Consider the following 14,265-nt stretch of genomic DNA (forward strand, 5'->3'; position numbering starts at 1 on the left):
ATATTTTGACACTTTGCAAGAATTTTGCAATTTTTGGATGAATGTTTAAAGTGGCCAACAATTCTCCTGCATGCTGCAGTTAAATTTGAAACAAGCTTTGAGTTCAAAAATGCATCTTTCAAAACCAACTGCAATGTGTGGGCAAAACAGGAGATGTGTTCAAAAGGGGATGCTGACAATGCAGCAACAACGTTACATCCGTTGTCTGTGACCACGGCAACTACTTTATCTTGGAGGCCCCACAGAGTAATTGTTTCAACAAGAAAGCTGCACAGATTTGATGCTGTGTGGGAAACTTCCAGGACAGGCTTCACTTCAATACAGTAGTGTTTGAAACTGAAATCTTTGTCAATAAAATGTACCGTAATGCTAAAATAATCATCTTGTGAGGTTGAGGTCCACAAGTCAGTTGTAATTCCAACATATTTAGCATCATCAAGTTCTTTTTTAACATTTTCTTTCAGGTTTGAATACATTTCAGGGATAAGTTTGTTCGAAAATGTTTTCCATGTCGATATTGTGTACCATGGTTCTAGCGCCTGTACCAGCTGCCTGAAACCTACATTCTCTACGATGCTGAAAGGTTGTTGATCAAGACAAATCATTTGAGCTATCAAACAATTAAATTTTTCAGCACGTTTATCCCCTGGCTTAAATTTTGATTTTTATGACAAGAAATGTGCCAGTGTTGGTTGGCTACTAGTACTAGTACTGGCCTGTGCAGTAAAAGGTACAATATTTTGTAAAGTTTTTTTTTTCAACTAGCAGTGAAGAAGCATCTTCACATAAAGTTTGTTTGCTAGTACTAGGCTGTGCACAAAAAAGTTCAACATTTAGACAGGGTTCTTTAACAGGCGATAACACAGATAACATAACATCTTTGTTCAAAATGGGTTCAAAGGTAGCACTACTTTTTTCTGTGGTACATTTTGACTTGGTTGGCGACAGTGCTGTAAACAAAAGTTAGTTTTTCTGCAAACACTCTGTTTTTTCTGGTAGTAATGTGTGCCGGGATTTCAAATGCTTCATTAAATTGGTTGTAGATTTGGAAGTCCCGCCCCGTGAAATTTTCGCACTACAATTATTACAAATTGCATATTTGTCATTTTCACTATTGATGCGAAAATGTTCCCAAACTTTAGACATGTTGATACAATATCTGACCATTCGCCACATAATTTGAAACGACAGTCGGCGAACATTCGTTTTACTAACAAACTAGCAAAACCCTTCAAAATAGTTTTAGCAAAACAATATTTGTGCCAAATAAATAGCATATGCGAAACAATTCACAATAACCTCAATAGCATGACGGTGAATTACTGTTTTCCCTTGCAAGTAATAAACACGAGCCTCTCTTGGCGATATGGCCAGAGAATTCTTTAAAATCGATTGTTGCTTTCATTATACAATTTGTCCCGGAGGCAACGAATCAATACGTTTTGACTTGACTTTATGTTTTATGGGCACCAGAGGTTTTGTGGAGGCCATCATCCTTGAATTGATCCCAACTAAAATGGTCACGACACGTGATGTGATCTCTTTCATAACCGTCACTTTCTTCACAAAAAAACAATGGACTTTTCTTAACTGTAAATAAAATTAATTAAGTCTTTTTACAATTTATTTACGTCTAATACATGAGTGAGGAATAATGTTCTTCGATTGTGGAGTTTTTAATAGAGATTAAACATGCGCGGTAACATTGTTTTTATTTTTTATTTTTATTCATATAAAATTAATATTTAATAATAATGAGCATTATTAGGAATTTGATGCGCATACGGCAGGTAAGATATATTAAAATGTGTAAGAAAAGCTCAGATGAAAATATATTTCTACTGTATTTGCTTAACTTAACCGATACCTAACCTACCTTGCCCTGTTTTAGTACCCGATACTGAGTACCCAAATTTTTTTAATAATCGGTGGTATCAAGGAATCGGAGAATCAAATCGACCCATCCCTAATATTTAGAGATATGGATGGATGATTTGTATATGTGTAACTACTTTAAACATATTACAAAACACAACTGAATGAGGCATTGCAATGCATGCTGAGCGTTAGCTAGATAATGGAATAATTTAAATATTAGTAATCTCTAATTTTTCAGCTTTTTTCTATAGTGCTTTATAAAGTCTAGATTACATACAGACCACCAATTTTTTTTATATATACCGGTAAATAAATATACACTGGCAGAACAACGTCTGTCTGGATCTGAAAGTGATATAAATTATTTTGCACACTTGACATTCAAATTAAGAATACAATTACTAACTACATCTGATTTCGAAAAAGGTCCCCTTCACCCTGTTTTCAGCCCGGGCTATGCCGGGTACTGCAGCTAGTGTTAATATAAAACTAAATTTTTTTTTGCTAAAATTTGTAATTTAAATATTTGCATTTATTTAAAAAAAAAATTTTAAAAAAAGTATTTTTGATTGGTTGTATAATAGAACTCCCAAAGTCCTTAAATACGGCAAGAAGAACCAGTCACAATTATAAATTTATAATTTTAAGTTAGGTGTTCTTTATGTTGGCATTAACACTAAATTATTTAAAAATTTTAAAGGTTTGCATATGTTTAAAGTTTTTGTGTTAACGTCACTTAAACTGTTTTCTGTGTTTGTACCGGCCAAGTACATTACTCTATATGCAGAGGAAACAACACAAAGTGTTTCCGTCTAACCACCGACATGTCATTCATTCATTAGCACCAAGCAGTAGCAAATTTTTTTTAGGCCCTTTATAATCATGGAGGTCTCGTCATAAATATATCTGCGAGAAACCCAGTTAGTTGATAAACTTACTTAATCTTCCATGTTTTTTTGCAACCCTTCATTTCAACGTACAAAATAAAATATTTGTTTCCTATCATCTATGCATTTACCAGATTTTCAAGTTTACCATTATTAATTACTTTCCAAACATATTTGGCAGTAATACTTTAAAGACGCGTACACACACGTTCATATTTACAAGCATACACATAAACAAACATACATACTCCTATGTGTACATAATTGCACCCTTCAACATATTTGAATGAAGGCCTACTTATAACCTATACACATGTTTATAAATATTTACGTTCATTCACATCCTATATGAATACAAACATGAGTTCATGAGAATGTTTTACTTTCAGATGACTATTAAATTGATGATGATGATGATTATATCCTTAGCTCAATTGTGAGCCTGGTAACATCATTTAAGGACGTGGTTGGAAACTGCGAAACACCTAATTTTTTCTTGACAAGGTGATCCCGTAGTGGTTTTACGATTGCCTTAGGTGACACGTGAGTGAGGATATAACACCAAGTCTCAATTGAAAACATTTTCAACTCTGGCAGTAAGCAAGCTGGGACGTTCCAACCACAGACCAAACGACTGGACAAACATACACATAGGTATGCACACCTACATTATACACATTAAAATATACCTACATATATATCGGAATTTTTTTCATTAAGCTGTGATAAAATTGTACTAAAATGTAAGCAAAAATTAATTTCAAACTGTACTGTAAACAAAATACACTTTATGGAATTCTTCCCGAACTTGATGGCCAGATTCTGCCAAACTAACTGATGACTCTGGCTGGATTTCTTCCAAACCACCTGCTAAGCAGCTTGGTTTTTCTTTCTTGCTTGTGACACTTTTTTCTTTTATTTTTTAAATATTGTTTGCAGTTCCTTAATTTCTGGGTAGTCATTCTAACAAGAAAGCCAGTGATTGTAAAATTATACGATTTATTTCACAAGACTGATAAAGCTTGTATCTAAAACCAGCACTTGTTTGTATTAAACTAGCGACCCACGTATTGACATTTGGACACCACGCGACGTGACAATCAGGTAGGGGAAGCCAGCCCGGGGTGAAGGGCAGCTGAGGTCCGGCAACCCTGCAGCTGTTTACCTACTCGCTCCCAGGAGGGGGAGGGGGGCAGTTAATACACAGCCAGACTTCACGGCGCCATGTGAGTAGCGGGTTGCATCTGATTTATTTTGGAATTCCAGGTGCCAAGAAAACATGCCTTGTACTGTAGTTTGGATGTGTAGTAATATTAAGAATATCAGACTTTATTGTTTTTTTCTAAAAGTATATGGTTGTGGGCATTTCATGATTATATAGATTTTTACTTTAAGTGAATTTTTGCAGTTTTTGTATTAAAGTGAAATGAACTGATTTTATGACTGTATACAAATACTACTAATGAATTTGTAAGATTTTTAAATGTTGTAACACAGTGGATCACGTTTGTGACTTGCACTGTACCAAAAATTAGCAAATTTCATCAAGTATTTTTTGAGATCCATACTGCAAGAAATGCTACAAAATGAAACTTTTAGCTCATGTAGCTTACAAACCAGCAGTTTGAGACTATTCTTCACTTAAGAAAATTTGTTTATATATGTGAACATTATTTAAACATAAAAATCAGGAATAAAATATTTTTGGTCATTCAGCCTTAACACTCAAAGCTGCAGAATTCTCCAGACAGTCAGGGTGAGGGGCTGTAGTTTACTAAGTGGCCCACTAATTCAGGATCCAGGAGGAACATGGCCATCTTGTAACGATAGTTTTCAGATTTCACTGTGTTAAATTTAAAACTATGTTAATCTGGTGAACCAAGCATTACGTCAATGGACAGGTGTAGAGTATTTTTGCAAACCTTTTCAATACATACCTAGAAGGAACTATTTTGTACTTTTTATTAGTTACATTTAAACTATCCAAACGGCAGAGTATATTTGAGCCTTTTGTGCAAGTATACTTTATTTTTAACCGACTTCAAAAAAGGAGGAGGTTATCAATACGTCTATTTATATTTTTTTTTATGTTTGTTACCTCAGAACTTTTGACTGGGTGAACCGATTGTGATGATTATTTTTTTATTTGAAAGCTGGTGCTTCCCGTGTGGTCGCATTTCAATTTGGTCCAGTTCTGACAATGGCATCCATGAGAAAACCATATAAGTCTTAAATTTGCATTAAGTATGTACACAACAAATGGACGAATAACTCAATATCACGCCAATCGATTTTGATAATTCTTTTTTTATTGGAAAGGATCTACTTGAAGGGTAGTTTGAGAGTTTGGTTAGGTTCTGATTATGGGATCCATGACAAAGTAACAGAACTCTTCAATTCTTAGGAGCAAATTAACTATACTCGGCCAAATCTTTTATAGACTATCCGGATATTTGAGTCACCTACCGTAACGTGGATCAAGCTGAGTCAGTGGGCACTTTGCTCCTCCGTCTCAATTCGATCAACGATCGTTGATCAAGCCGAGACGGTGACTATGTTTTTCGATATTTTTCCTGTCCAAAACTTTTTTCATGTAAAGCCACATTTTCGAAAGTCTATTTTTGCGCTCTTCGCAAATCTCTTTTGAAATTGTCCTCCAGGTATATTTCCTCTGTTGAGATAGGTGTTTCTCCCTGACTTTGTTTGTTTCATTTAAACGGCGCTTTCTCATATGAGCAGCACGTTTAGTAGGTCTACCCATATTCACACAACTTAGTTAGTGTACTTCAGATTCACTAAAAATCAAAAAATAAACAGAAATCTTAACAAAAAAAAACCGACTTAAGAAAAACTATTTCATAACAAATCAACTGACTTTTTCTACTCATCGATTATTACGATAATATAATGTAGTTACACTTATTGTTATTTTTGGAGTCAGTGTCAGCCAAGGAAACACTACAATATACCTAGCAATAATAATACAAGAATACTTTGAGACATATTTTTTTTACATATTAACTTTTATACGAACGACAATATACTGTGAGTACTGTGACAGAATACCAATACATAATTAAACCCATTTACAAAATAAATTTTATGCGACAATATACTGTGACAATATCTGCGACCTTGAAACAACATAAATACCAATACCTAATTAAACCAACAAACAAACTTTAATAGGACATATTGTAGCAAACGGTGATATGAAAATATAGCCAATATTAAACACAAGGATTTACCGTGCTTCTTTCTCTTGACTGACGCGGCGCTTGCCCGGCGAGTCCACTTGACAGCTGCCACGGCCCCGCTCTCGCCTCTCGCCTCGTCAAGTCGCGTGTGCGACACAAGCACATCTCACCTATGACTATGTATGTAGTTACAAACCTACCTTGGCTGACACCGACTCCAAAAATAATAATAATTGTAATTACATTATATTATCTTTATAATCAATGAGTATAAAAAGTCAGTTGATTATTAAGTTGTAGAAGAATACGCAATTATTTTTTTTTTACTTTTTAGTGCATATTGATTTGTTATGAAATAGTTTTTTTTTAAGTAGGTTTTTTTTTTTCTTAAAATTTGTGTTTATGTAGGGACGGGATTGTTTTGTACTGATGAGGTTTCACTGTGTTATTAATAACTGTTGTGTGAATGCTGGCTGAAATTCATGCTATGTTGCAGTCTGAGGAGGAGAAGGATGTGGAAGAGAACAAGCAGAAGGAAGAGAAGGAGGCAAAGTGAAATGTGTGACAGTGTAATGGAATTTTGCTCCTGATGCCCAGTTCCCTATTCGCCTCAGTTTGTCTTGTCGTTCGGCCGTGTTTGTCCCCAGCTGTGCGTACAGCACCGTGTTCGTTCCCACCTCTGTGAGTTTATCATGTAGCTTTTTAGCGACTGTTCATTTCATTAATTTGCTCAGCCCAGTCTCTGGTGCAAGATGAAACACATACAAACTTTAGGCATTATTTCCTACAGTTTTTATAAAAGTGTTAGTTAAGGAGACCACAAAATGGTTCATTTCAGTATTTTCACCTGATGCATTTTGAGAGTTTCTAGTAGAATGTGTCTAGTAAGTAGCATGTTTTTAACAAGATATTTCAATACAGAGTGAAAAAATTTAGCTCTGTCAGCTCAATATCAGACTGTTTTTTTCTCAGCTGAATGATCTCAGTGGTGTGTTTGGATTTTTTAACCATTAATTTCTGCCCCAAAGAAAGATGATGTGAAATAAATTGCCATACACGTACTAAAATTTTGTAGTTGCATGAAAATTGAATCGATTAAAAAATATATATATATATTTCTCTTGCCATCTCTAGTGGAATGAATTATGAGCATTTGATAATTTTTCTCCCCAGAGTAAAAGATATTTGATAATGTCTGCAAGTTACAAGGTTTCATTCGTATTGATTTTATTTCCACAGTGTATTACAGAACTTAAATGTTTGAGTGTGATGCCAGTTTTGATGGTTATTAGCAAATTTTTTTTTGCAGAACCATTACAGTAAGAGTGAGTGAGTGAGTGAGTGAGTTTGAGAGTGAGTGAGTGTGAGAGTGTGTGTGTGTGTGTGTGAGTGTGTGTATGTGTGAGAGTGTGTGTGTGTGAGAGTGTGTGTGTGTGAGTGTGTGTGTGAGAGAGAGTGTGTGTGTGTGAGAGAGAGTGTGAGTGTGTGTGTGAGTGAGTGTGTGTGTGAGTGTGTGTGTGAGTGTGTGTGTGAGAGTGTGTGTGAGAGTGTGTGTGTGAGTGTGTGTGAGAGTGTGTGTGTGAGTGTGTGTGTGTGTGTGTGTGTGTGTGTGTGTGTGTGTGTGTGTGTGGAGTCAGTATCTTACTGCTTCTACTCGGTGTACAAATAAAACGTCGCACTGTTTTGGTAAAGCTTACATGAAATTGCATTTACTTGGAAGAGAACTGAAAGATTGTTTTTCTTATATATATATATATATATATATATATATATATATATATATATATATATATATATATATATAATGTATGTGTGTGTGTATGTATGTATGTTTATGTTTAGTGTCTTGGAGTGGATTGACTTTTAAGAAGTAGCCAATAGTGAGGGCAGTACTTTAGATCATGGGACCATGAAGTATAATGATTTTTGTTTTATAATTTTGCCATTTATTAGTGGTTTAGAGGCAGGCATGCAACCTACTTCCAGGTTTAACTTAAAATAAAATACCAGTAGGCATTTTTAAAACCTGCCCTCAATGTTGGTACACCCAAACAAATAAAATAACATTTCAAAAAAAATGTATACATTATTCTAGTTGCATAAAAAAATTTATAAATATATTAGGTTTAGTTATAATTTTTTCTTCAAAGAGGTTATTTTGTTTTTATTTGTAGAAATAGATCTATCCTTAAAAGTTAAGTTATATAGTATTATTTGCCTTGTGTATAAAATTGAAAATTTTAATTATTAAGAATGATGATGATTGAGGGTTAAAGATTGGTGCGAGACTAGAACACAGCAGATTTTAGATGCATATCAAGTTGGGACTTGACCGCAACAGTTATGGATGGCAGATGGAATGTAGCGTTTGCTTGCAGTGCTTGTACGTTTTAATATGTGTGTTTTAGAGGCATACAAGTGAATACTCAGTGTAGATTTATTATACAATTTTACTATAAAAGTTACTCAATAGCGATATTCAGTGGTATTCGTATTAAGATATTCTGCTTTTGTATTTTGTTTCACTTATTTTGCTTTCGACATGTAAGAAACTATTACCTAATAAAGTGAAAAATACCATAAACGTAGTATTTATTCATTTCTTTTACTTAACACAGGGTACCCACATTATGGAAAGTTGGGAAATTAGAACTGGTTAGAGAAAGTTAAGGTATTTACGTAATTTTAGAAAAGTCATGGAAATTGCCCAGTGATAGCAATTTGAGGGGAAAGTGTCATGCATACACCCGACTTAAGAACTTTTTTCTCAGATAGTCTGTTAGTGCACAGTCATACACACTAGACAATGTTGAATGCAAGGTTCTGTTTTAACTACCCCAGTTTTGGTGATGGTGGTGGCTGGATATTATTTAAGAAAATTGAAAAATATATATATTTATTATTATTGAAAATAATATTCAAGGAAGTTTCTAATTTCAATCATGTGAACATACTGTAAGAGCCTAATTAAATTCCTGCTTTCATTATTCATGCACTGAAATCATTAGAGAACTTCTGTCTGTAAAGCAATATGAGTATGCATTGTTTAGCTACCCTAAGTTCACAACATTTTTTCTGGAAGCATTTTACTAACAAAATAAAAACTTCAAAATTATTGCTTAGGGCTTGTAACAAGTCAAAGGCTTTAAAAAAAATGTGGGAAGTGACATTTTGAAAATGATTTTCAATTAATTTTTAAAGGGTGAAGATGTAATGAAATAAAATCAACCAACTATGAAGTTCAGCACTATCAACACTAGATTTTTCTTTTAATTAAAAACAATTACCTGAAAGAACACCACTTAATTAGTTTATGCTGTAGTGATCAACAATGCATACTTATTGTTTTATCTAATATAAGAGCTTGGTAAAATCGGTGAGGAGGCACAGTTAATCACTGGACTTCCATTCATGAGGATTTAATTCCAAATAACCAGTCTAGTTATCCTAGCTTGTTTTTCATTAGTGCCGTAATATCTAGTCGCAGATTTTTATAACATATTCTACGTTACTTTGTCAATTTTACTGGCACAAATGTAGCTGCACTTGTAACTTGGCAGATTAAGAGACAACACATTTGACCAATGTTTTGAAAAGCCAGTGAATATGCACATTATGCACCACTTAACCACAGCATAGAAAAGTTACCAAAGAGGAACTATTGGGGGGGGGGGGGGGGGGGTTTCTCTTTGATTCAAGCTACTCGTCAGTTTACAGTAAAAGTTCCAGCCTCCATGTTGGAGGTGCTGCAATTGTTAATACACATTTGCAAACTGAACTTTGTTGTCATGTAAAATAATCATGTTAAATTGTTTTGCTTAAGTATATGTGCAAATTTAGATCTTTGGTAAGCTATGTTTGATATAAAAAATAATTCTGGAACAAAAATAACCTTGCATTGCTTTAGGTAACAATATTGGCCAAAATTTTAATGGTGATTGTAGCTAACAATGCCTCCAAACACCATTTGATCCTTCAGTAATACAGTAAAAACTCTTTAATTTGGCAAAGTATGTAATCCGGCACCGATAGAGCCACTCACTCACATTAGGATTTTGTGGAGAAAAATAAATAGCGTGAAAATTGATTGAAATGTTTTTACTAGATAATGATTAATTCTAGGACTTGTATTTTCACTACCCTTAATTTATATGCCCAGTAATAAAAATTCAATAAATAGAAAACTGCAGTCAATGTTAGGACTCCATTGACACAACTTACTACACCTCCCGGCTGACCGCACTTGACTTTTTGGCACAATGGGTTCTTTATCATACACTCGCCTGTCTTCCCCTCTCTAGTAGAGATGACCTGGCTATTGCAGTTTCCCTGGTTCATATCAATTAACCCTCCATTCCTACTGGTAAGGCTACATGTGTATATTACAATGCACGGTACACAGTGATTCCATTCCCAAACACACAAGTTGGTTGGATGCTGCTTGATTTATGCTTACTATAAAATACTTTAAAATTCTTTTTGTACAAAGCATTGCTAAAACTTGCTTTACTTGGTGAAGGATATTGATGCAAGTAGTCCCTATTATTGGCATGAGTTGTCGTCATGTGTTGTGTTGAGTCAAAATTTATTTATTAATATTATGCAGGATGCGAGTCTGCATTTTGTGGAACATTGAAAGACTACTATAATCGAAATACGTTAAGTGAGTCGAAAGACATTTGTACTTTTCTTGATGATATCAGACAAGACATAATCAATCAGCTTACTTATGACGTACCTACAAACTGTCTATTAAAATTTAACTTGTAGTTTGACTGTATATATGGTAAGCCGTATCCATTCCATGACAAAGTGAAGAAGTGTGCATTCAAGACATCGGCAGCTGTAATTTACAGTTCTGACGATGTGAAGAAAATTGTTGAACACAGTGTCCAGAAACTCTGTCAAGAAGAGGACTATGTCAGTAAATGTTCTGGCTGGTCTCTGTCAAGTATAAACCGATTGGAGCTAAGAATTAGTCATTTGACACTGATGCAGGTCTGAATGATTATATGATCGCTTGCTTTCGCAAGTGATCCTGTTAGTAGAATAGAAATTATGCAATAAAATTTTATTTTGTGAAAGATCTTGTGGTATTTTATTTCTTGAACCTGCACCACACCTTACCTCCATTCATAAAATTTTTGAGGTTATGAACAGAGGCAGGCGGATGCTGAAAGCTCGTGGACCAAGGCTCATGAAGTGTTTTGATGTGCGGAGGGGTTAGTTAGAGTATCAACAGGGCTGACTGGTCATGCACACTCACAATAAACTATAAGAGTATTATTCAATGATTAAATAAAAAGGACAATTTCAGATAAATAATTTATTTTTTATGTAAATTATTTTTTAAATCTCAACACCCTGACCATATTATATTACCATATTATATTATCACTAGATTTTAAATTATTTCTTACATGATACTGATTTTACTATGTTTAAGTTTTATCTTATCTGGGGCCCCTTACAAAAACGAATAAAAAATTTTTTTTGTTTACTATTCCTTACAAAACAAAAATTTTTTGTTTATCAAAATATCTTTAGTCCATGTTACATTGTTTCGTTGCTTGTAAATTACATATTTTAAATAAGACGTTACATTGGTTCAAAAAAAAATTCTTTAAGATAGAAGAGAAGACAAAGTTTGACGAGAAGTCCGATGAGGTTAAGTCCACGAAATTTTCACATTATGTAGAGTTGATAAAAAAGGTTAGTAGTTCATGCCAAAATAATGAAATAGTCGTCGGCTTTCCTGAATTAGGTGCGGTCACATCATTTTGCTTCCGGGCTGCCGGGGACAGGCCCACAGCACAAGTTGGTTCAAGTGTACCGCATGGCCGGTATCGTGGAACCGCTCTTAGTGCGGTTGTAGATGCTTAATGCATCTTGAAAACTTTAAATCACACAAGAACGAATTTTTGAGTTACTACATCATGGCGTCAAAGTGCTGGAAAAGACCGTTTGTGGTCAGTAAGTGCAAGACGAAGAAGGACATTGAACATGGCACTCGTAGAGAGTACTTTTTTTTTTTAAAACATATCGATTATTAATGGAGCATTAATTCTATTACAAAAGATTGACTTATAATGTCTTAAACATACCTTCACATATTTACCATAATAATTAAATTGTAAACACATTATTCATAATAGATTCAAAAAAATTACATTGACACAATAAAAAAACTTGATGTTCAAACATTTAAATTACACATAATTAAAATTATTACAACTTCGTTTAGAATTAACTTTGAAATATTTAAATAACATATTACCATTAACAAATACCAATATAGAACACTGAAAACGTGTGGAAACCAGTTCGCCCAAAAAAAAAGAAAAAAAAAATAATTATAAATAAATAAGTTGAGCAAGTGCCACCAACATTACAACGGCACAAACCTTGCACTATTATGTTTAATTGTTGTTATATTTATTTTTTTTGCATCACTCAGGATCGTACCAAGGACCTAAGTCGATCTAATTAATAAGTAAATTAATGAGTGTTTTTGATGAATTTTGGGATTTTTCCCGGATATCTAGATCAATAAATACTAATTTCCAAGATGGCGGTCATAACAGCTTATATTGTGGCGGAAGCCCCTCGGACTCCGTCAAGATCTGCAAATGTCACTCAAAATAAAAGTAATAAAATAACATCTTAAGAAGTCAAAAACATGGGTGGGGGGGGGGGGGGGGGTGGTGGTTCCAGTAGAGCTGGTACAGGGACGTCTAACCTCCTTGGAACATGGGGTGTGAAAAAAAAGAAAGTATTATTCATCCCACATCGTTTCAGGTTTAGTTCCGGTAAACTATGACCAACACATAAATAAATAATGAAATAAATAAACAATAATTTATCCTCTTCTTAGCATAATGTATTAACTTTTAAAATGAAATTAGTAATGTTTACAAACACCTCGACCAATCCTTAGGCTAAATTAACGAAATAAATTTAACATTACTGGATACCAAACTGCCTGCACTCCTGGAAAGAATCATAAAGTTAAGCCATCCTAACACAATTTGAAATACACCTACATGCTTTACACGAGGTGAAGGAGAATTACGAGTTCGCCATTACTTACAATACCTTCTCCGAACGGCAGCACGCAGCTACCAGCCAGGGGGCTCCGACAGTCCTCAAACACCTCACTGAGAAGAACCACACCGGGTGCATCCAGGGTGGCCCATTTATTACCTAATTCCCCCTCACTTCGTCATCACGTCGAGAACACTCCATGTGAAAGCAAAAATCCCAGCCGCAATTTCACAACACAACCGCCATGCCGCCAACCGACGCTATCCCCTCTCCGCCGGTCATGCCAGTCTCGCATTTATTCCGCCAGATTGCGACACCAACACCAGCACGTCAGGCTGCGCGAGAACAACAACGCAGCGAAAACAACCAGGGCGGCCAACGCTCCCGGAGATTCCAGGCCACGATGTCGAAACCGCTCGTAGCTGGCCAGGCCTCGGGCGGCGAATCACGCCACCGTCCCAGAAAAACAGAGAGCGTTAGCAATCTACCGCGCCGCGAAGAAAAAAAACAACACCGAGTGTCGCAAGCAAGCGTCAGGCACTCAAGCAGGCTCACAAAGCACCACTTGCGCAAAACCAAGTTCAATTAAATCTTCACGTAAAATTTTACAGCGTGACAATATGTTGCTGGATGGTTAGGAAACTATGCATCTTTTATGTCTACCACATGATTTATTGAAATTGGTATTTTTTTACATAATAGAACAGTGTTTAATTTCATCAGTTTTTTTTAATGTGCGCATGGAGTCCGTCTAGTAATGCTGGAACGAACAGACAACAAACAATCAGACGAACAGACACAATTCTTGAATATTTTTTTTTTTTTGTTTTTAAATAATTTTAGTAGCCAATTACAGTATTTTTTTTTTTAATTTTATTCAATGTACAGACTTTATTACCTTGTACATGTTTACTATTGATATAGATTTTTTTTTTACTTTCGAAACCAAATTAAAAAATCGTGATTTGATAAAAAATTATCTCTGTTCTTCTATCTGTAGTTTGGATTAGTTAACACTTCGAGATCTCAAACTACCTTAGATTTTTTAGTGGTGTCGTGATAATTCAAACAAAAAAAATTATACATTACACTTTTTTTTATTTATACTGCTTATTTTTTGAATAGGGAGCTTTTAAAAGGCAATTAATTAGGTCTTACAATAAAATTACCACCAGTTTAAATACACAGAAATGCAGATTGCGCGCCATTTTTAACGCTTTGCACTTGGAATGTAATATATGCACCTGAAGCACCTGCTA

At 34.8% G+C, this 14,265-nt stretch overlaps 1 protein-coding gene across 2 annotated transcripts in view; it reads left to right on the top strand.

Annotated features, from left to right (window-relative positions):
• LOC134527218 (failed axon connections) overlaps positions 1-7,089 on the top strand; it is a 570,515-nt gene extending 563,426 nt beyond the window's left edge. For both annotated transcript variants that reach the window (XM_063359709.1, XM_063359708.1), the window contains exon 7: positions 6,459-7,089. In XM_063359709.1, coding sequence (XP_063215779.1) covers positions 6,459-6,518 — 60 coding nt within the window. In that variant the 3' untranslated portion in view covers positions 6,519-7,089. The remainder of the gene's footprint in view (positions 1-6,458) is intronic.
• Positions 7,090-14,265: the final 7,176 nt, after the last annotated feature.

The sequence above is a fragment of the Bacillus rossius genome, chromosome 1, assembly GCF_032445375.1.
Source record: "Bacillus rossius redtenbacheri isolate Brsri chromosome 1, Brsri_v3, whole genome shotgun sequence".
Lineage (NCBI taxonomy): Eukaryota > Metazoa > Arthropoda > Insecta > Phasmatodea > Bacillidae > Bacillus > Bacillus rossius.